The sequence below is a fragment of the Leopardus geoffroyi genome, chromosome A2 (assembly GCF_018350155.1).
Source record: "Leopardus geoffroyi isolate Oge1 chromosome A2, O.geoffroyi_Oge1_pat1.0, whole genome shotgun sequence".
In the NCBI taxonomy this organism is placed as follows: Eukaryota; Metazoa; Chordata; class Mammalia; order Carnivora; family Felidae; genus Leopardus; species Leopardus geoffroyi.
The window spans coordinates 161,812,019-161,832,477 of NC_059331.1; the positions used below are offsets into that span (position 1 = coordinate 161,812,019).

Consider the following 20,459-nt stretch of genomic DNA (forward strand, 5'->3'; position numbering starts at 1 on the left):
CAGCAGACCTGAAACCCCACCTGAGTCATAGAAGTCGCTGGATTTAGGTAAATTGGAGACGGATTCCTTTTGCTTTTTTTTTTTTTTTTCTCTCCTTTTACCTTTTACTTTTATCTTCTGGGCTTTGAATACTCAGACCAGCGCCCTGGGGAGTAACGAACAATTCCCAAGAGGGGAGGTCTTCAGTTGCAGTGGCCCCTGCGAAAGTTGGGGCAGGAGACCGAGTTTCCAGAGTGGTGACCCGTCTGCTGTTCACACCCTCTGTGTCTCTGGGCTTAACTCGACCCCTGGAAGACACGGTGTCAGAAACCACCTTCTGGGTTAGTGTCTACACTCCGTTTTTTCCTTGACTCAACCACATCTCACTCTTAACTCCTAAGTCACTTGTAATGAGAATACCCTAGTCCTCGGGGCGCCTGGGTGGCTCAGTCACTTGAGCATCTGACTTCGGCTCAGGTCATGATCTCACGGTTCGTGGGTTCGAGCCCCACATCGGGCTCTGTGCTGACAGCTTGGAGCCCGCTTCAGATTCTGTGTCTCCCTCTGGCTCTCTGCCCCTCCCCCGCTCACACTCTGTGTGAGTGTCTCTCTCTCTCTAAAAAATAAACATTAATAAAATAAAATACCCTAGTCCTGTTTGGGCTGGGGGGAGCGGGGGACGGGGAAGGAAGGAGGTGCGTGCTGCCACTGGGTGTGGCCCATACAGCTTGATGGTGAAGGTGATGGGGGAGGGTGGCATTTCCAATTATAGAAATTAGGTATTTGTGTCTGCTGAAGTTTTCTAGTTAGTTCCAGGCTATCATTTCAGCCTCTCAGAGTCCCTTTGGCTCATGACCCTGCGATCTCATGTATCACCACTGTTTCCTAAATGCCCACGACCCATTGGTCAATGTGCCATTGATGTCCTTATCTAAATCAATAAAATAATAAACTGTCAGCTTAGAATCATACCATGAAAATTCTCCCCTGAAGCCAATTTCTACCCATGGATCATATTCCACCCACAGTTCATCTTGTTATAAATCTGCCCTTAAAATACTCTTACTTTTGGGGCGCCTGGGTGGCTCAGTTGGTTGAGCATCCAACTCTTGATTTCATCTCGGGCCATGGTCTCACGGTTCTGGAGTTTGAGCCCCACATCGGGCTCTACACTGGTGGTGCGGAGCCTGCTTGGGATTCTCTCTCTCTCCCTCTCTGCCCCTTCTCTGCTAGCTCTCTATCTGTCTCTCTCTCAAAATAAATAAACATTTAAAAAAATAGTATAAAATAAAATACTCTGACTTTCATGAGCCCAGACATATCTGCCTTGATCACGAAAAATGTCATGAGAGACAATAAAATGCTTTGCTGGCAGGTAAGTGGCCTCTGTCAGTGTACCCCCAACCTAGCAGGCTGCTACTCCAGTCTGAAAATCAAGGCACTGGTTTCAGAGGAACAATGGAGAAGAAGGTGTTGGGGGAGGAGTACACCATTGTGCCCACAGGCCTCCAGATCCCTCTGGATGGACTCCATTCCTTTGTGGCGTCCAGGGTCAGTGCAGGGATAACATTCAGGCCCCTGTGATGATCCACCCCAGCTTCCGGTTCAGCCTCCCACACCCATTAGAATTGTCTTCTAGGGGCCCCTGGGTGGCTCAGTCGGTTGAGCGGTTGAGCGTCCGACTTTGGCTCAGGTCATGATCTCACAGTCTGTGAGTTCAAGCCCCGCATCGGGCTCTGTGCAGACGGCTCAGAGCCTGGAACCTGCTTCGGATTCTGTGTCTCCCTCTCTCGCTGCCCCTACCCTGCTCGTTCTCTGTCTCTCTGTCTCTCTGTCTCTCTGTCTCTCTCTCTCTCTCTCTCTCTCTCTCTCTCTCTCTCTCTCTCTCGGTCAAAAATAAGTAAACATAAAAAAAATTAAAAAAAAAAAAAAAAAGAATTGTCCTCCGAAGTCATTTCCTAGGTCAAGGTCCCAAGATTAGAATTCTTTCTTATGTTAATTATGTAACCTGGAGAGCAAATGGAGGTAACACCCTGCCCCCCCCCCCCCTACACTTTCTGGCAACAGCTCTCCCCTCCTCTTTCTGTGTGTGCGTGACAGGTCTAATTGCCCCGGGAAGACCATTGCCTTCGACCCCTACCTCAATGTCCATTTCCTAATGCTTTGATGGTCAGGCTTTTGTGCAATCTTAGCCCTCACAGGATTTTTTTTTCCTCCTGGGCTAAGGCAGCTTTAGACGCCCCCTGGGTAGGAATTACAATACCAGTGAGAACAAAGGAAAGAAACCACTTTTTATTTTGCGGAATCATTCTATTTGACATAATCTGGAAATACACAGATTCGTTAACACACTTTTCCTAGCCTCCACTTAGGCTGCTTGTGACACAGATGCCTCACAGTCTTCCCTCCTCCTTTCCCCATTGCCCCCAACTCCCCTGCTCCCCAAGCTTCCAATGACCCTGGGCTGGTCTTGGCTGGAATACTCTTCGGTGGTTTGGAGAGGAATTCAGGAAAAGGTAGAAGCTAAAACTCACTCTCCTTATGGTGTTGGTTAGTGTAATAGGGCTTTCCAAAGCCTTAAAAAAAAAAAAAAAAGGTTTAGCAGAAGCAGAGCACACACGGAAGAAATTATTTTTCTGTACGACATTTCAGTTTGGTAACGTTGTATGTAGGATTCTATTTCTTGTACGACATTTCAGTTTGGTAACGTTGTACGTAGGATTCTATTTCTTGTACGACATTTCAGTTTGATAGCGTTGTACGTAGGATTGTATTTCTGCTGCTCACAACTTAAAATGCAAAAGGAAAAGTGGAATAAAACCCAGAAAGTAAGAAGCACATCTGTTCGTTTCCAACTCGTGGGAAACACGTTAGTGTTCTGTTCTCCAGTATCAAAGAGCTAAGCCACATCGCTTATATTTACTAAGATTTTGCGAGGTAAAAATCAGACCTGCCCTTCTAATGAAGCCCCAGCACCCTGCTCTATGGTTTGACTGACAAGTACATCCATTTTTCTGAAAGGTCTTGTTACTTTCAGCAAAGCCTGTTATTCTTAGCCCTGAAAAATCATGCTGTGCAGCAGGGCACCCCAGGCTGCAGGAAAGGGGCACCAGGCTTTCTGTCTCACGTCTGACAACTTGAAACATTCAGGACAAAGAGGAAAATTTATCTTTTAGATGATGCCAAATGTCTGCTATTTTGGAAACAGCTCAGGAAGCCTATCTTCTCTTTGTTTTATAATCACAACTGGCTTATATTAACCAGCGATCATAAGTTTGTAGTTCTCAGATTAGAATTTAGGATAGGGAGGGGCTCCTGGGTGGCTCAGTCGGCTTAAGCATCCCACTTCAGCTCAGGTCATGATCTCACGGTTCGTGAGTTTGAGTCCCACATCAGGCTCTGTGCTGACAGCTCAGAGCCTGGAGCCTGCTTCGGATTCTGTGTCTCCCTCTCTCTCTGCCCTTCCCCTGCTTGTGCTCTGTCTCTCTCTGTCTCTCAAAAATAAGTCAATGTTTAAAAAAAAATTTTTTTTAAAGAATTTAGGATAGGGAATGATAATTTCAACCTATGTGTATGTCCCCCAAAAGTTCAAGGACTGTAATAAGTTTATACAAACAAAAATGTAATACGTCATCTTTTCGCAAAATAATGTAGTAGGCTCACATCTTCACGTCAAGACATTTCTTTTTATTACTGTTTCTGAAAAGAATCCAGTTTTGTCTTATTAAGCCTTAGAAAAAGATTTGCAATGTAGGAGGAAAAAATTCTGCTCCTCCCAGCAGATGGCCTCTTTGTAACTGAGTTACATTTGTCACAGGTCAAGAGCTATTTAAATTACACCTGCATATTTTAGTCCCGCCTTCCTCCATAAGAGAGAAAAGCATATAATAAATACAGCGAAATTTCATTAGTGTCTTTCAGGGACTAATAAAATGTCATAGTATGGAATTCTATACATCAGTTATGTATACGGATTTAATTCTAGCTGTCTGCTGGTCAGGAAGATGTCACCGATCAAAAAATTTAGCCTGTTAGAATCTAACATTTCAGCGCCCTGTCTAAGGTTTATCATCCGATCGTGTTAGAATGGAGGAATGAGGTTTATGTGGTTGTATTTTGCTTTCTTAGATTGACGCTCTTAGCTTTTTTTGTTGCTTTCTTCCCCCTCTTGTTTGAAGTTTCTTATAGTTGTGGTTATTTCCCATTTATTTATCCCCCTGATCCATTCAGGCTCCCGTCCATGCAGCTATGACCAAATGGGAAAGTTGTATCCAGTCTGATCAACTGCGTCCAGCTCTCTGTCGGTTGAGACCCGGATGCTCAGTCCTAACCCCCAGAGTCACCATTTAGGGTGCCTGTCAGCCCAGCTCATGTTTCCAAGTGTATATCAGGTGACTACTCAGCCTTCTCGTTTCAGGCTGATATTCCAAGAATTATTTAAACCTTCACTCAGGCGGTGATTCCAAACCCACTCCCTGCTTATTCCATATAACCGCGACTCCACGCTTGAGGCTGGAGGAGGGTGTAGAGAGTAATGGATATTCAGCCTTCATAGATGAGCGTCACTGTAAGAGCAACACAACTAAATTTTCAAAGATGAGTGCATTTTCAGTGAGATAGATTTCCCAGTGAAAGTACTTCTGGAAACAAATGCATATAAATATATAAACATAGAGTCTGTTTATTTATAAAGACCTTTATATATGTAAATATATATGGCGTGCCTGGGTGGCTCCGTCGGTTAAGCCTCCCACTTCAGCTCAGGTCATGATCTTGCGGTTTGTGAGTTCGAGCCCCACGTCAGGCTCTGTGCTGCCAGCTGGGAGCCTGGAGCCTGCTTTGGATTGTGCGTCTCCCTCTCTCTCTGCCTCTTCCCCCTCTCAAAAGTAAATAAACATTATATATGTAAATATACATGTAAATATAAATATAAAACATGTATATAAATATAAAGCTGTATGGGATCTACATTGCCTACTTCCCCTTCCTCTCTCAAAGCCACATTCCACACCTGTTGACCCCACGAAGCTGATAAACGTTGGCCCACAATGAACTTTGCTGTAACCGAATTTCCACGGTGTTTGCTGCCATCCCGCACGACCAAAGTGTGGATGACAGACTGTCTTGATATACAGTCACAGTTATCGTCACGCGTGCCGTCCCTGGCTGATCGCTCTGAACAAGAGGGAATTTTAGACATCTTGCGGAACACAAAGATAGCCAACTTTCGGGATCTGCTCTCAAGGAAACCGTAAATCTAGTAGAGACACAAATTCAGGTTTGTGGCCCGTCTGGACGGGGAAAGAACACACGGGGGCCAGGTAGCCGAAGAAACCATCTGGAGCTCTCTTCTTTAGAGACAGGAGAGCTCTGATGTCCTGAAGTGGCGGATGATCACAGGCACTAGGTGTGGAGAGAGGAAGAGGAAGGAATTTCATGGGAGTAGAACAGAGGTGCTAGAGGCAAATATCAGGGGGGTTGGAGGAACGCCAAGTTCCTCCTCAGAATATTCCCCGAAGAACAGTAATTTGAGAGCCAATGGCACAATGTTTTGCCTTCTCTGCTTACAATTTTGCCACGTCCGGTTACCTTCCTTATGTTATTTATTTAACATTGTTCTTTAAATGGACTCCCCCTTTTCACCTAAACAAATTTATGTTCAAAGGAGAACGTGTTATGAGGAAATTTTGCAATTCAACCATACAGCGAAATATGAGTATCACTACGATACAGCAGTGGTAAAAATACAACACTCTGGGGGCACCTGGGTGGCTCAGTCGGTTGGGCATCCGACTTCAGCTCAGGTCCATGAGTTCGAGCCCCCGCGTCGGGCTCTGTGCTGACAGCTCAGAGCCTGGAGCCTGTTCAGATTCTGTGTCTCCCTCTCTCTGGCCCTCCCCTACTCACACTCTCAAAAATAAATAAACATTAAAAAAAAAAATACAACACTCTGGAAACGTTAGGAAATTCAGCCCTGTTGTCTGCGGGAGCGTTCAGGTCTGAGGCCTGCTGTTAAAAAGAGAAACTAGCTGGGACACTTAGCTGGTTAAGTGTCCGACTCTTGGTTTTGGCTCAGGTCATGATCTCCTGGTTCCCAGGTTCAAGCCCCACATCAGGCTCCACGCCGATGGTGCGGAACCTGTCTGGGAGTCTCTCCCTTTCTTTCTGCCCCTCCCTGCTTTCTCTTTCTCAAAAATAAATAAACTTAAAAAAAAACTTGTTTTAAAAAATAAAATAAGATAAGATAAAATAAAATTAAAATAAAATAAAATAAAATAAAATAAAATAAAATAAAATAAAATAAAATGAAGTAAAATGAAAAGAGAAACTAGCAAGTGTTGGAGTGCTGGAAAAGATACTCCAGTCCCAACCTGACACCCTCTTTTTGAAGGATGAAAAGAGAATGGGAAGAACATATTCCTCGCCCTATGATCGCATGTTACTTAATATCCAGCCCTTGAATGACCTAAGGGCACCCCCCAGTGCCACCCGTGGGAAAATTCCCCCAGGAGCAGAGGGAGGGAATAGAGGGGACAGTGCCCCATGGCCAGCTGCACCTGAGTCTCTGGAGAGCAAAGGTGAGCTCCGTGGGCTGGCACCCGGGTCTGCCCTCTCTGTCCCTCCCACAGATTCTGAAAAGTCGACTCTCCAGCCCCTAACACAGTAACGGGCACACAAGAGACCCCTCATCAAAAGTTTTCATTCGAGGAGGGCACCTGAGTGGCTCAGTTAAGCATCCAACTTTGGCTCAGGTCATAGTCTCACGGCATGGGTTCGAGCCCCGCATCCAGGTCTGTGCTGACAGCTCAGAGCCTGGAGCCTGCTTCAGATTCTGCGTCTCCTTCTCTCCGCCCCACCCCCACTCGCTCTCTGTCTCTCTCTCAAAACTAAATAAAACATTTTTTTAAAAAAAGCTTTGAACCGGTCTCGCTGACATTCTAACATCTTTTGGCCCTCTTCATAAAAAGTAAAAACATTGAGTTTTCCAGGGGTAGTTCGTCACATCCCATCCTTACCCCCACCAAAAAGAATATTGAGAGGAAATTCTAGAAAGTGTAAAACAGAACAAAACGCAGCTGATGAATAGGGCCCCATGGGCACACAAGAATAGACAGATGAGTTTAGTCTCTAAGGAAGATGAGAGCTGTCACTGGAGGAGTTGGCATCTGGATGTCCAGTCACGGAGGCCGTGTCCACAGGCATCCGCGAGGTCCCCGCACGGTTCTGCCATCAGCGGGGCCGGCTGTGGCTGGTTCCGGTGCCCCGTCCCCCTCTCCTCTCTCGCCACACCGTTTGGTATTCAGCAGCTGAAGACGGGAAGCCGGGAGGCACGTAATGCCACCATCAAGCTGGCACATGTCCTCACCGCCTCGTGCTCCTTTCATCGTAAGGTTTTACCTGGAATGGGGTCATGTTTTTAGTGGGCTATTTTCGATAACCCACATCATTAATGTAAGATATTCAAGTAAAGATATCATTAACGCAATCATTAATGTAAGATATTAAAGTACTAATTACAGCTTGAGGGCATAACTTCAGAAGTGCCTGTACTGCATTTCTATGATTTGCACTCTTTAAAGCAGGTGTCCCCACCCCCACCCCCACCGCCTTGATGCCTTGGCCGAGAAGACTCCATGGGGAGAGTAGTTTCTTACGGTGAATCGAGCTTTGGTATGTGATTCAGTGTGCGACCCGTTCAGTTTTACAGATGAACGCAATTCACCTGTAATGAGCTCAAACACACCAAAGCAATAATAGCTTTACTATCATGTGTTAGATGCTCTTAAGAAAGATGGATTTTTATTCCAGACAAGCATCTACAGAATTTACTGGTGCCTTCATTGATGCTGGCAACATTTTGACATCAGTTCATTGCATTTTTTAAAACTTTATTACTGGCTAAGTTGCTAACGAAATATGGTCTTAGAGCGGTCTCTAATAGCCGTTAAAAAAAAAATTTTTTTTTAACTTCACTTTCACAATTTATAGAGTCCCTGACTAGAAATGCCAAAATCCAAGTAAATATAAAAACAACATGATATGGTCTGTGTTTTGTTTTGTTTTTTTTTTTGATAGCGACATTGAGAATAAAATATCTGACTTCTCTGTATATGAAACATACATGTTCATTCGTTAGCAAAGCCTTAACTTCTCGATGCCTCAGTTTCCTCGTCTGGGAAGAGGGGATAATCTCGCTCCGAGGGTTGTTGGGAGACCGCACGACATGCTCAACATAGTACCTCATGTGTGTGCCATTTCGGGCCCACAGTACAAACTGTTCATGTTACAATTATCCCGCGGCCCAGAGTGGGAATCTCCTGAACCTGAAGACTCCAGAGCGGAATGGGTCTCAGCCAACCTCAACTAGACTTGGAACGCCATCCGACTTGGAAATGTTGGTGCTGCTCTCCTGGGCATCCGAACTCTTGCTTCTGTGACCCAGTCGCCTTTCGGGCAAGGAAAACGGTTGAAACACCGGGGATTTTCCCCGAAAGGGAGCAAACCGGGAAGAGGAAAAGCCACAGGAGTGAGCCAGCAAAGCGCAGGAGGCCTGAGGAGAGGAGAAAGCCCCAGTTCACCCCCCAGGCCTCGTGCTTGCAGCCCAGTCCCCACCCTGCACCCACCCCACTGACCACGTTCGCTGGCCGCTCACAGCTCCTTCCCACCGTCCGGGGGTCCCTGATCCACCACCTACACCCCCTTCCTGGGACCCCCTCTGGCCATCTGCCTTGTGTCTGTTATCTCAGAGCGAGACATTCAGGAGAGGACCTGTCTTTAAGAAATGGGGACCCCAGGGCCCCTGGGTGGCTCAGTCCGTAAGCGTCTGGCTTCGACTCAGGTCATGATCTCATGGTTCGTGAGTTCAAGCCCCGCGTTGGGCTCCGTGCTGACAGCGGGGAGGCTGCTTGGGATTCTCTCTCTCCCTCTCTCTCCGCCCCTCCCCCCGCTCATGCTCCCTCTCGCTCTCTCAAAAAAAAAAAAAAAAGAAAGAAATGGGCACCCCCTGTTAAACTGGGAGCCTTCAAGCAGATATGGCTTTGAAAGCGCTCATTTTCCGTGTGTGGTAGGGAAGCTCGCCCTACGTCAAGTTCAGAAAGCCATGTGAGCTGTGTGGGACTCTGTGAAGTAAAGCTTGAGTCAGAAGTTCATTACCCACATCTCCAGCAGAGGCAACAGAATCAAAACTGATTCACTACAGATGATCTCACGGCTTAGCAAAAGGCAAGAGAGCGCTGGTGACAGACAAGGCGCTTACCCACATCCACCGCCTGACCCTGTCTCAGCCCGACGGCAAAGAGAAGGACGCCTGTCTTAGGAGTTTGCAGCCCTGGGGGGCTCACGCGACCGCTTACTTGCTCAGTGCAGGCACTACACTGCCACTAGAACCACCTTTCTTTTTTTTTTTTTTTTTTTTTAATTTTTTTTTTCAACGTTTATTTATTTTTGGGACAGAGAGAGACAGAGCATGAACAGGGGAGGGGCAGAGAGAGAGGGAGACAGAGAATCGGAAACAGGCTCCAGGCTCTGAGCCATCAGCCCAGAGCCCGACGCGGGGCTCGAACTCACGGACCGCGAGATTGGGACCTGGCTGAAGTCGGACGCTTAACCGACTGCGCCACCCAGGCGCCCCTAGAACCACCTTTCTAACACAGTTCCCATCACGGTCCTCGGCAGCTTCAACAACGGAGTCTCCGCCTTAAATACGGGCATCTTCACGTGGCATTCAAGGCTCTTCCCAATATGGCCCTGAGCTCTGAGCGCATCACGCTCCCACCAGTACCAGAACATAGCTAACCCCCCTGACACACTCGACCTGGAGTTCTCTTTCCTTTTATTCTCAAAACCTACTTCTAAACGAGACAAGCGTTGGTGAAGGTGTGGAGAAATTGGCGGGAACGTAGAATGGTGCCACCGCCATGGCGGTTCCTCAAAACCTAGAAGGAGAACAACGACCCTGTGATCCAGTAGTCTCGCTTCCGGTGTGTGTATGTACCCGAGAGAAATCAGGATCGCGAAGAGATATCTGCACTCCCGTGTTCGTTGCAGCATTGTTTACCATAACAATAACTTGAAAACCAGGTGGGGCGCCTGGGTGGCTCAGTCGGTTAAGCATCCGACTTCGGCTCAGGTCATGATCTCACAGTTTGTGGGTTCGAGCCCCGTGTTGGGCTCTGTGCTGACAGCTCAGAGCCTGGAGCCTGTTTCAGATTCTGTGTGTGTGTGTGTGTGTGTGTGTGTGTGTGTGTGTGTGTGTGTCTCTGCCCCTCCCACTGCTTGTGCTCTGTCTCTCTCTCTCTCTGTCTCTCAAAAATAAATAAATGTTAAAAAAAAACTTTAAAATAATCTAAGTGTCCAACGATGGATGAATGGATAAACAAAGTGTAGCATACACACACGGTGGAATACTCTACAGCCTTCAAAAAGAAGGAAATCCTGCCATTTGCTACAACATGGATGAACTTGGAGGACAGTACACTCAGTGAAATAAGCCAGGCACAGAACAAACTACATGATCCCACGTGTATCGGGAAATCTAAACTAGTCAAACTCCCAGAAGCAGAGAGTAGAATGCTGGTCACCAAAGGGGCTGCAGGGTGTTGGTCAAAGGGCACATTATTTTCACTTACGCAACGTGAATGCAAGAGAGCTGCTACCCAGCACAGCGCCCAGGGTTCACGATATCGTATGGCATACTTCCAAATGCGTTCGGGGGTAGACTTCCTGTTAAAGCATCCTTACCACAAAACAAAAACAAAACCCGCCCTCGTGTTACCTCTCCCGAAGTGCTATCCAGAGCCCCGTGTAAACTGGCTTCCCAGGCTTACCATAGACTTTGACAATTTTGCCAAATACATGGTTTGCTTCTCAGCTCAGAAAATCACAGTATTCCAGAGGCTCTGGTGCCCGTCTGCCTGCCTCCCTAGCCCCGTACGCCTCAGTTTTCTCATACATTCCATAGGGATAGTAATGCTCCCTTTTCCATAGAGTTGTTCTAGGAATTAAATGTCTGATTTGTATAAAATATCTAGCATTTGTATAAAGCATATGGTTATAAAGGTTCAGTAAACGTTAACTCTTGTTATTATGCAGCATTTGTTCAGTCGTATCGCTTTGTTATTTGCATGGTTCCCCAGCTAGGTTGGGAGCTACTTACCGTCAACGTCTGTATTTATCTCTGTCTTCCTGCTACTGTGGCCAGGCAGTGAGTACATGCAACGAAATGAATTGAATTGAATTGAATTGAATTGAATTGAATTGAGGTCTTACCAGATGGTAGGAGCTACCAGCCCCCAAATTCTTCCTTCTGAAGCCCTACTCCAAGCCTGGACAGGCTAACGCGAATGCTCCATCTATGGACGAAAAGCAGCAGATGGGACCAATAGAACTTGGGTTCTACCACCAAGCAGCCATTGTTCTGGTGCCTCGACCACAGATGTTAGCCAGATAGGAATTTGGGAAAGCGAGGAGCAGAGGTCTCCCTTCCAATCTGGGAACAGAGAGTTACCCTGAGTCTCCTTGGTCTGGGGATGTTTCAAGGGAGGCAGATCACTAGAAGGAGGGGATAGAAACCAAATATACGAGCTCTTTTCCTGGAAGGCAAGTTGGTGAACCTAGAACAAGGAATTCTGATATCAGACCGGGAGACAAAGAATCAATCAATGAATTCGTCCAATGAATCAATGAACTCATCCATCCAATAAGCCTGCAATTATCGACAAGAAAGCAGAGGATGGGGCGCCTGGGTGGCTCAGTCGGTTGGGCATCCGACTTCGGCTCGGGTCACGATCTCGCGGTCCATGAGTTCGAGCCCCGCATCGGGCTCTGGGCTGACAGCTCAGAGCCTGGAGCCTGTTTCGGATTCTGTGTCTCCCTCTCTCTCTCTGCCCCTCCCCCGTTCATGCTCTGTCTCTCTCTGTCTCAAAAATAAATAAACGTTAAAAAAAAATTAAAAAAAAAAAAAAGAAAAAAGAAAGCAGAGGAGGAAGAAGAGAACAGCCAGCGAGGGATCAGTGGGACCAGAGCCTCTTTCTGGTCATCAGGGGAACCCTTAGGAGACATCCTGAGTGTGGGAATTTTGTTCACAGTCCCAGGTACCTTCTGCCTCCCCCTGCTAATTGAATCATGGTCTAGCTCAGAATCACAGGCTGAAATTGACTGCAGGAGGAAAATATGGAGAACGGTTCATTAAAATCTCTTTACGGACTTGTCTAAGTAAGCCCCTTTTGGAAGTACCACTCTCCATTGGACTAGGACAGGTCAGCCCTTGAACCGACTTTTTAACATGATGAATAATCAGTACATCCCCTTCTGCCTCCAGCGCCTAGAAGCTCCCTTCTCTACTGATTTATTCTTTCATTGACGGGAAGTAAATGTTTATACAAGACTGCTCGACCTGGGTTCCTTCCCCAGTAAGAGACATCACCTGCTCCACATTCAACTTTCTAAAGAAGTAGGTGGCCTTCTGTTTCCCCAAGTCGGTGTTTTTCACAGCTCCACCCGAAGGGTAAATGTCTCACATCCTTGTTCCTGGTGGTAAAAGACAGTCGGCGGGTTGGCATAACATCCCGTCCGGAACACAAGTTGCTCTGTTCTTCTCTGAGGGTGCATTTGCCCACCACCTGGGTTGGTCACGCTATGCCATCAGTGTCTGTGCCCGTGGTTCTCAAGCCTTAGCGGGCTGCAGAGGCACCTGAAGGGCTTATGAAAGCCCAGATTGCCAGCCCCCGCCCCACCCCCCACCCCCACCCGGCATTTCTAACAAGTTCCCAGTCTGCTACACAGATTGTAAAACTCAGGGCAGAGGGTGGAAGAGACACTTGCTTTTACTGATCTAACTGGTAAGACAACGTGTGGTTACATTAATTGAAACAGTACATTGGAAATGCCTCTGCTCGATTCCCCTCTGATTTGAATGTTGGTTTAGGAAGATTAGGAAGACGTTAAGCACACAGAGTGGGGGAAGGTAGCGATCCTTAAGTGCGTGTGTTTATTTGTGACTTGAGTCGGGAAAGTTTCCTGACTTCCAAAACATCCATCGGATACTAGCGGGGTTTCTATAAACCTCAGAATTCCGAAGGGATTGGACGCTGAAGAAAGAAAACGCTCCGTTCTATAGGCTATGGGAACTCTTTTTTTTTTTTTTTTTTTTAATAAAGGATTCTGAAGAAGAAGAAGAAAATAAGAAAGAGGTACAAAACAGAACCATAATTCACCAGGAGGGCTGAGCAGGGAGCCTTGTTCAATATATGTAAGAGGGAAAAGAGAAGGAGAAAAATCAATCAGAACCACGTGAGTGTTGTTAGTTCTAACAATACCGCAGGTATCCAGAAGGTAATTATATGTGCATTTTATTGTAACAAATAGAGTCGTATTCTCCTCACCCTACACAATCTCTGGCAACGCAGAGGTTCTTTTTACAGCGAAGTCTCCAGCCCTGAGCCTTGCCGAGTCATTAATATTTCATCTGAAAGAATGTAACATCTCGCACTGAAACCTGAGAGTAAGGTTTGGACACAGGCATCAAAGGCGAGGATATTTTACCACCGGAATACAGTGAGTGGGAGACGATTTTTATTTTCTCTTTCTTTATCTTTTAGAAACAGGGAAGATTGACCAAGAGATTCACAAATACAACACCCCGGGATTCACCGGCTGCCTCTCCAGAGTCCAGTTCAACCAGATTGCGCCTCTCAAGGCGGCCTTGAGGCAGACCAACGCCTCCGCTCACGTCCACATTCAGGGCGAGCTGGTGGAGTCCAACTGTGGGGCCTCCCCGCTGACCCTCTCACCCATGTCGTCTGCCACCGACCCCTGGCACTTAGACCACTTGGATTCAGGTAAGGCAGGCTTGGCCAGGTTGCTTTATTTCCTTAAACCTCGGTTTCTTCATCTGCAAAATGGGGTTATAACAGAACCTCGCTGGTGAGGTTGTTGGAGGATTAAGAGTGTGAAGGAATGGGTGAGCCCAGGAGTGCTTAGCCCATAACCACGTGTGCAAAAGTTACCACTGTCGGCCTCGCTCGGAGCCAGAAGGAGATAAGGTAAGGCACGTGGGAACTATTGACTCATTTAAGTGGAATTAGGAGATGCCTAAACCGAGGTCTGGGAGGTGACTGTCAGATGACCCGATGCGTCACTTCCCCTACTTACGCCTTTATGAGTCACTGCAGCCCCACAGTCCAAGGCCAGGGGGCAAGCTTTACCTAAAGCAACACAGAGATTCCTCTCCCGACCGTGTATCTATGTGCATAATCCCGTAGCCTTCCAGGTCCCAAGGGGTGCGTGTAAGCTTGCAAAACCCTGTGGATTTCGTCTCACTCCTGCACGTGCCCAGACATGTCATTTGAAAGCACGGGCCTGCAATAAAGGGCGGCTCTTGGCTGCAAAATTAATTGGGAGGAACTTCACGGTCCCCATGACAGCGAGTGGTGGAGAGCCATAGGTCTTTGTTCTCTGCTCTACTCAGCCCGACCTTGGGTCCGTTGGATCACCTCTCCAAGCCTGTACTTTGTCACCATGAGGTGAAGAGTGGGGTGCGGTCTCCACGGCACCTCCACATAAGAGCCCGTGGGTGTCCGAAGCAACGTGTAATGTTCCTCAAGCTAAAAACAGGAAGAGGACGGGGGAGGCAATGTGTCTGGAGGCCTGGGTTCCAGCACTATCACTGCCTCTCATTAGCAGGTTAAACATAGACATGTTTCCTCAGTTTCCTCGTGAATAAATTGGGAGTCATAAGAGGCACCTGGGTGGCTCAGTCAGTTAAGTGTCCGACTCTTGATTGGGGTTCAGGTCATGATCTCACGGTTCTTGGGATCGAGCCCCATATTGGGCTCCACGCTGACAGCAAGGAGCCTGCTTGAGACTCTCTCTCTCCCTCCCTCTCTGCCCCTCCCCTGCTCGTGTTCTCTCCCTCTGTCTCAAAATAAATAAACATTTTTTAATGGAGATTATAAGACCCAGTTCACAGAATTCTACATGGGATGATATACTGAAAGCAGTTAAGATGGTTATAGACATGTAGCAAGCTTTTAAAAAGTTTAGCAGCAATAATGTCGTTATCGTGTTAGACACGATTTGCCATGATGCTTGAATGTCCAGTAAAGGCTCCCAAATCCTCCCCAACCCTAACTTCTAATCCGTAACTGTTCATCATGTAAACGTCATGTGTTTGATTACTTTACGCATACTCCAGCCCGTACCCCGTATTTATCAGTTTCGGTGCCCTTCTCGTCACTGTGATTCCTTGCTGGGATTTGTGCCGCTAAGCTTTACAAAGCTTTGAAAAAAGCCCAAATTGCCCCACTGGCAGAATAGCCAATTTACAGACGAAACAATCCTCTTTGTTCCTCGCACATGATGAGGGGTGCTGTGTGCCAAGGGCACTTATAAAGAATTCTCTTTTATGACTGTTGTCAGGATTACGCAGCAGGCTGGTTTTTCCTCTTGGGCTGCCCTGAACAAAAGAAAGCATCCCTAATGCCGAAAGAAGAAAAGGAGGAGTGAAAATATGAGCTGAGAAAAGACCTATGTCAGGACCACAGAAGAACAGAGATTTCTCAGATAAATTCCTCCAGATGCCAGAGCAGACCAAGGCAACCCATGATCTTTGAAACGCTCAGGCTCTTAGGCTGCTACAGGTGCATGAGTCGTGAGCGTGTGTGGTCTAAGTCGGCTGCCAAGAGACCAGTTTCAAAAACCTCTAGATGCTACTTTGGGCCGATAGGAGCTCACATTCAGTGTGCTTTAATTAGTAAAGTGCCTGCTTTACGGTCTGAGAGATACAGTTGTAGGGGCCAGAGAGTTTGAGTTCATTTGTTGTGTAAAAATCACACTTTCCGCGGGACAGTCTCATTCTTTTTGACGGATATGATGAAAATGTGTGTAGGGAACGTTACTGCAACCCAGATATGGTTGCACTATGTCATCTAAGGTCCCATTCGCAGAGAATTTCCACTGGCACTGGGGCACAGCTCTCCCCTGGTGTTGACCGGTCACTGCATAGATCTCGTCAGCCACTTCCATGATTGGAGGAATGCTTTTAAAGGAGTATGTGTGTCTGTCTCATGAGCTTTATTAAAGGGACAGAAAACAGCTTATGACCTATGAGGCAGAAGGCTTATTTAGATAACAAGATTTGATTTCTTTTTTTCTTTTAGGTAAATGAGAGACAATGGGGGTGGCGGGCTGAATAGGGAACAGAGAAAGACCCAGATAAGGGGAGGTTACTTAAAAGCAGCCTCCAGTGGTGTAGTGTCAGAGAGGAAGACCTTTTCCTCTATTCTCTTATGTTCGGTCCACGGGGGCCTGCAAATTAAACTGATAAAAAGCAGATTAACAGGAGAAGAAATGTATTCGTATGCGTTCAGGGGCTTACAAGAGAAAAACTCAATAAGTGGCTGAAGCCAGATGCTTAAATACCTCACATAGTAGAGAAAAGGCCTCTATAGGGATAACAAGTGGGTTTCTAAAAGAAAAAAAAAAACAGGAGATAAGAAAGTGTGATAATGTTTGTTCATACAAATATGAATGGTCTTTCTGTCTTCTTCAAGGCCGTAAAAGTCCCCTGGAGAGAGCACTTGTAATAAGTTTACTCTCAGTCTCCTTCCTGGAAGTAAAAGCCACCCAAAAGAGAGAATGGCAGTCTCATTTCCCAGAAATTCCTACTTTTAGTCAGATAAAGGAAACTCCAAAAAGATTTCTTTCTATATCTGATGCATCCCAAACGTCCTCAGCTTCAAATCCTCTTTGTACCAACTCTGGGGTTCTAGGTGAGCCCCTATATCAGCAATTTGCCCCCTACTTTGGGGGGAGCCTTTTGCTTTCTTTCAGATGACCTTTCTTACTCTATTTCCACATGAATCTTCGCTGTCAGACATTCAGAAACGACAGTATATACACAAAACTACCATCACCGCCTGTAAGTCGTGTGCTGCCCGAGTCTCCGTAGGTACAGGACAGGACAAGAGTGAAAGTGAGAGCTAATTAGTCCTGGTTTGAGAAAAAGGACACTTAGAAGTAGATCGATTCATCCAGAGCCTTAGAAAGTGTGGTCCTCCACCAGCCATGTATTTCTCTGGAAGCTTGTTAGAAATGCAGAATCTGGGGCACCTGGGGGGCTCAGCCGGTTAAGCGTCCGACTTCGTCTCAGTTTATGATCTCACAGTTCGTGGGTTCAAGCCCCGGTTCGGGTTCTGTGCTGACAGCTCGCAGCCTGGAGCCTGCTTCGGATTCTGTGTCTCCCTCTTTCTCTGCCCCTCCCCTGCTATCTCTGTCTCTCTGTAAAATATAAAAACATTTTTAAAATTCTTAAAAAAAAAAAAAAAAAGAAAGAAAGAAATGCAGAATCCCAGGCCCCCACCTCAGCTGCACCAAATCAATATCTACATTTTAGCAAGATTCCCAGGTGACTCATGCACATTAAAGTTTGAAGCATTTACCCAATACAGCGGTTCTCGCTCTCAGATGGACCTTTGACTCACCTGGTCAGCTTTTAAAAATCCCAACATCCAAGCTGCACTCGTGACCAGTTAAGGCAAACACTCTGGAGGTTTGTATGAAGCCGTTACGTGGTGAAATCACAAATTAAAAGGCCGTAGTGGTAAGCTTACGAAAGGCTGGGTTCCTCTGACCATTTTGTTAGGAAGCTCACCAAGGCAGAGAAGTCCCATCGGCCTACTTACAACTGGAAAAATAGACTGAAGCCAAACAAACACGAAGCCCACCGAGTGGGGCCACAATCCGTGGCTCTCCCGTAAGTGCATCATGATAGAAATGGCTGCACCCAGGAAGGGGCCTCAGTTTGAGGAAGATGTCAAATTATTTTTTCAGTGTTTTGAATGAGCTGGCAAACTTAATATGAAAGGATATGGGGGGGGGGGATGCTGCTTTAAAATAAAGTAGGTGCATTTATGGAGAATAGGGAGTCCTTAGGATTACAGGGATCTTAGTGACAAAGTAGGTCTACTCACTACATACTCACCCCAGGACATTTGCTTTGCAGAGACCTGGAAATCAGAATTCACAACCTCCACTCTTAGATCTTGTTTTCTTTCTGCTCTCTTACATTTCTTACATCTTCGATGACGCCAAATGACAGACCCAGCAAATGTGTTCCAAGGGATGCTGGCTTAATGCAATACGATCCTTTTTCTCTTCCGTGAGACGCTAAGCTATCCATTCCCTCTGTAAAGCCTTTTGGGGCTCTGTCACTGTTTTCCTAAGTGAGGGACGTTTATGGTTGGTCAGGCTGTGCACTGCAAAACTCTAAGGGATGCCATTTGCATTGCAGTCTATGGCTCCTGGAGCAGTGCAACATGGGGGCCTCGATAGGGGGTCGCTAGATCCTTACGGGAAGAAAAGAGACAAGGCGTTATACAACATAGTGTTGTTTCCTGTTCACTTCTCTTTCAGGCCTTCTAATCTCGTCAAAGAGAAAGTCTCCGTGTAGCTCTAGGCCTGCCACCCTTGCTAATAAAAAAAGACCAGGCTCGACAGGCAATGGAATTACTTGGTAGGGATATAAAGTGTAATCAGTGCATTTACTCATATAAGAAATTGGGTCAATTTAGGGGCATCTCAGTGGCTCATTCGAAGTGTCCAACTTCGGCTCAGGTCATGACCTCATGGTTCATGAGTTCAAGCCCCACGTCGGGCTCTCTGCTGGCAGCTCAGAGCCTGGAGCCTGCTTCAGATTCTGTGTCTCCCTCTCTCTCAGAAAGGAAGGAAGGAAGGAAGGAAGGAAGGAAGGAAGGAAGGAAGGAAGGAAGGAAGGAAGGAAGGAAGGAAGAAAGGAAGAAAGAAAAAGAAAGAAAGGAAGGAAGGGAAAGAGAAAGAAAGAAAAGAAAGAAAGAAAGGAAAGAAAGAAAGAAAGAAAGAAAGAAAGAAAGAAAGAAAGAAAGAAAAAGAAAAAGAAAGGAAGGAAGGAAGGGAAAGAGAAAGAAAGAAAGAAAGAAAGAAAGAAAGAAAGAAAGAAAGAAAGAAAGAAAAAGAAAGAAAGAAAGAAAGAAAGAAAGAAAGAAAGAAAGAAAGAAAGAAAGAAAGAAAGAAAGAAAATGAATAAACATTAAAAAAAGAAATGGGGTCAATTTAGTGAAAATAAGCAAATAAATAATAGGTTTTACACGGATTTGGCAAAAACAAAAAGGTGAAGCTGGTTCCCACGTGATTGGAGTTTTCTGGAAAACACTGGACAGTTATAACAGCACCGTCACAAACACAAGGGCCTAGTATGGGGCTGGTTGAGTGTAGTTTTTAAAGAGGAAAATAGCAAACAAAATGATGTTGATTTTATTTAAACCGATTCTGTATTAGAAGCATCCCCTCGATCGTTTTCCTGCCCAGTTTCCACCCCCCTCTGAGAACAGGTATAGTCTGTTTCTAAAGCACATCATTATGGTTGTTAGAATATTTCTTTAGAACAGTGGTTGCCAGGGTAGAAAAAACAAACCCTAGCTCTGGGCTGCAATTTATTTAAAGGTCACAGAGCACCAGAAAATTGCTGTGATTCACCTCTCAGAATTACGGGCTCGGTTTTTTCTCTTTGTCACATTTGCAGAATCTCATTTCCTTAACATGGCACGGATTTGCCAGCAGAAAGACGACTGCAGATGGCAGTGTGCATTCTGCAAACTACAAAAGCAAAACAAACACCAGAAAAAAACAAATCCAGGGGTCTGATGCCATAAATTTCCACGCTAAGTTGACGACTCCAAACTGCGCGTCGAGCTGCTTCATGACGCGTGCATCTCAAGTGTTGGGGCGTTTTATCCCATTCACGACATTGGATACCAATGGATACATCGGGACCAAAGGCCACAACATGGGCTCTTTTGTAAAATATTAACTTAGAGGGGCCCCGGGTGGCTCGGTCGGTTGGTTAAGGTCCTTGCGGTGGCTCAGTATAGCAGCCCCTTGCCTGTCAGATCCCAGAATACGGCTCCCCAGGCACTGGCCAGGAAGTCTGAGGTTGCAACCCTCAAAGGTATTGTAGCACTGGAAAGCGCGAGGTGGTTTCTAAAGGCGCCCCCGCCTCTACTGCCATGAGTTTTAATGACTCGGTTTCCTGTCTATATTCCAAATTTCCTTTCCACCGTCTGAAGATAAAATATTTTTGTATCTTCATGGGCAAAGGAGTTTGGATGTAGCGAACATTTTAAAGCTGCCTCTATCGGGGCGCCTGGGTGGCTCAGTCGGTTGAGCATCCGACTTTGGCTCAGGTCACGATCTCACGGTCTGCGAGTTCGAGCCCCGCGTCGGGCTCTGTGCTGATGGCTCGGAGCCTGGGGCCCGCTTTGGATTCTGGGTCTCCCTCTCTCTCTGCCCCTCCCCCACTCCTGCTCTGTGTCTCTCACTCTCAAAAATGGGTAAATGTTAAAAAAATTTTTTTAAAAATAAAGCTGCATCTATCTATTCGGTTTCCTCCATAATTACAAGCTGGTAGTCGGTTTTCTGTACCACCTGCAAGCACTTAAAATAATTGT

The 20,459-nt window shown here is 46.3% G+C and overlaps 1 protein-coding gene across 1 annotated transcript in view; it reads left to right on the top strand.

Moving 5' to 3' along the window:
• The window catches only part of CNTNAP2 (contactin associated protein 2), a 1,977,252-nt gene that overhangs the window by 1,930,208 nt on the left and 26,585 nt on the right, over positions 1–20,459 (top strand). The window contains exon 22 of the mRNA XM_045496029.1: positions 13,578–13,817. Coding sequence (XP_045351985.1) covers positions 13,578–13,817 — 240 coding nt within the window. The remainder of the gene's footprint in view (positions 1–13,577; positions 13,818–20,459) is intronic.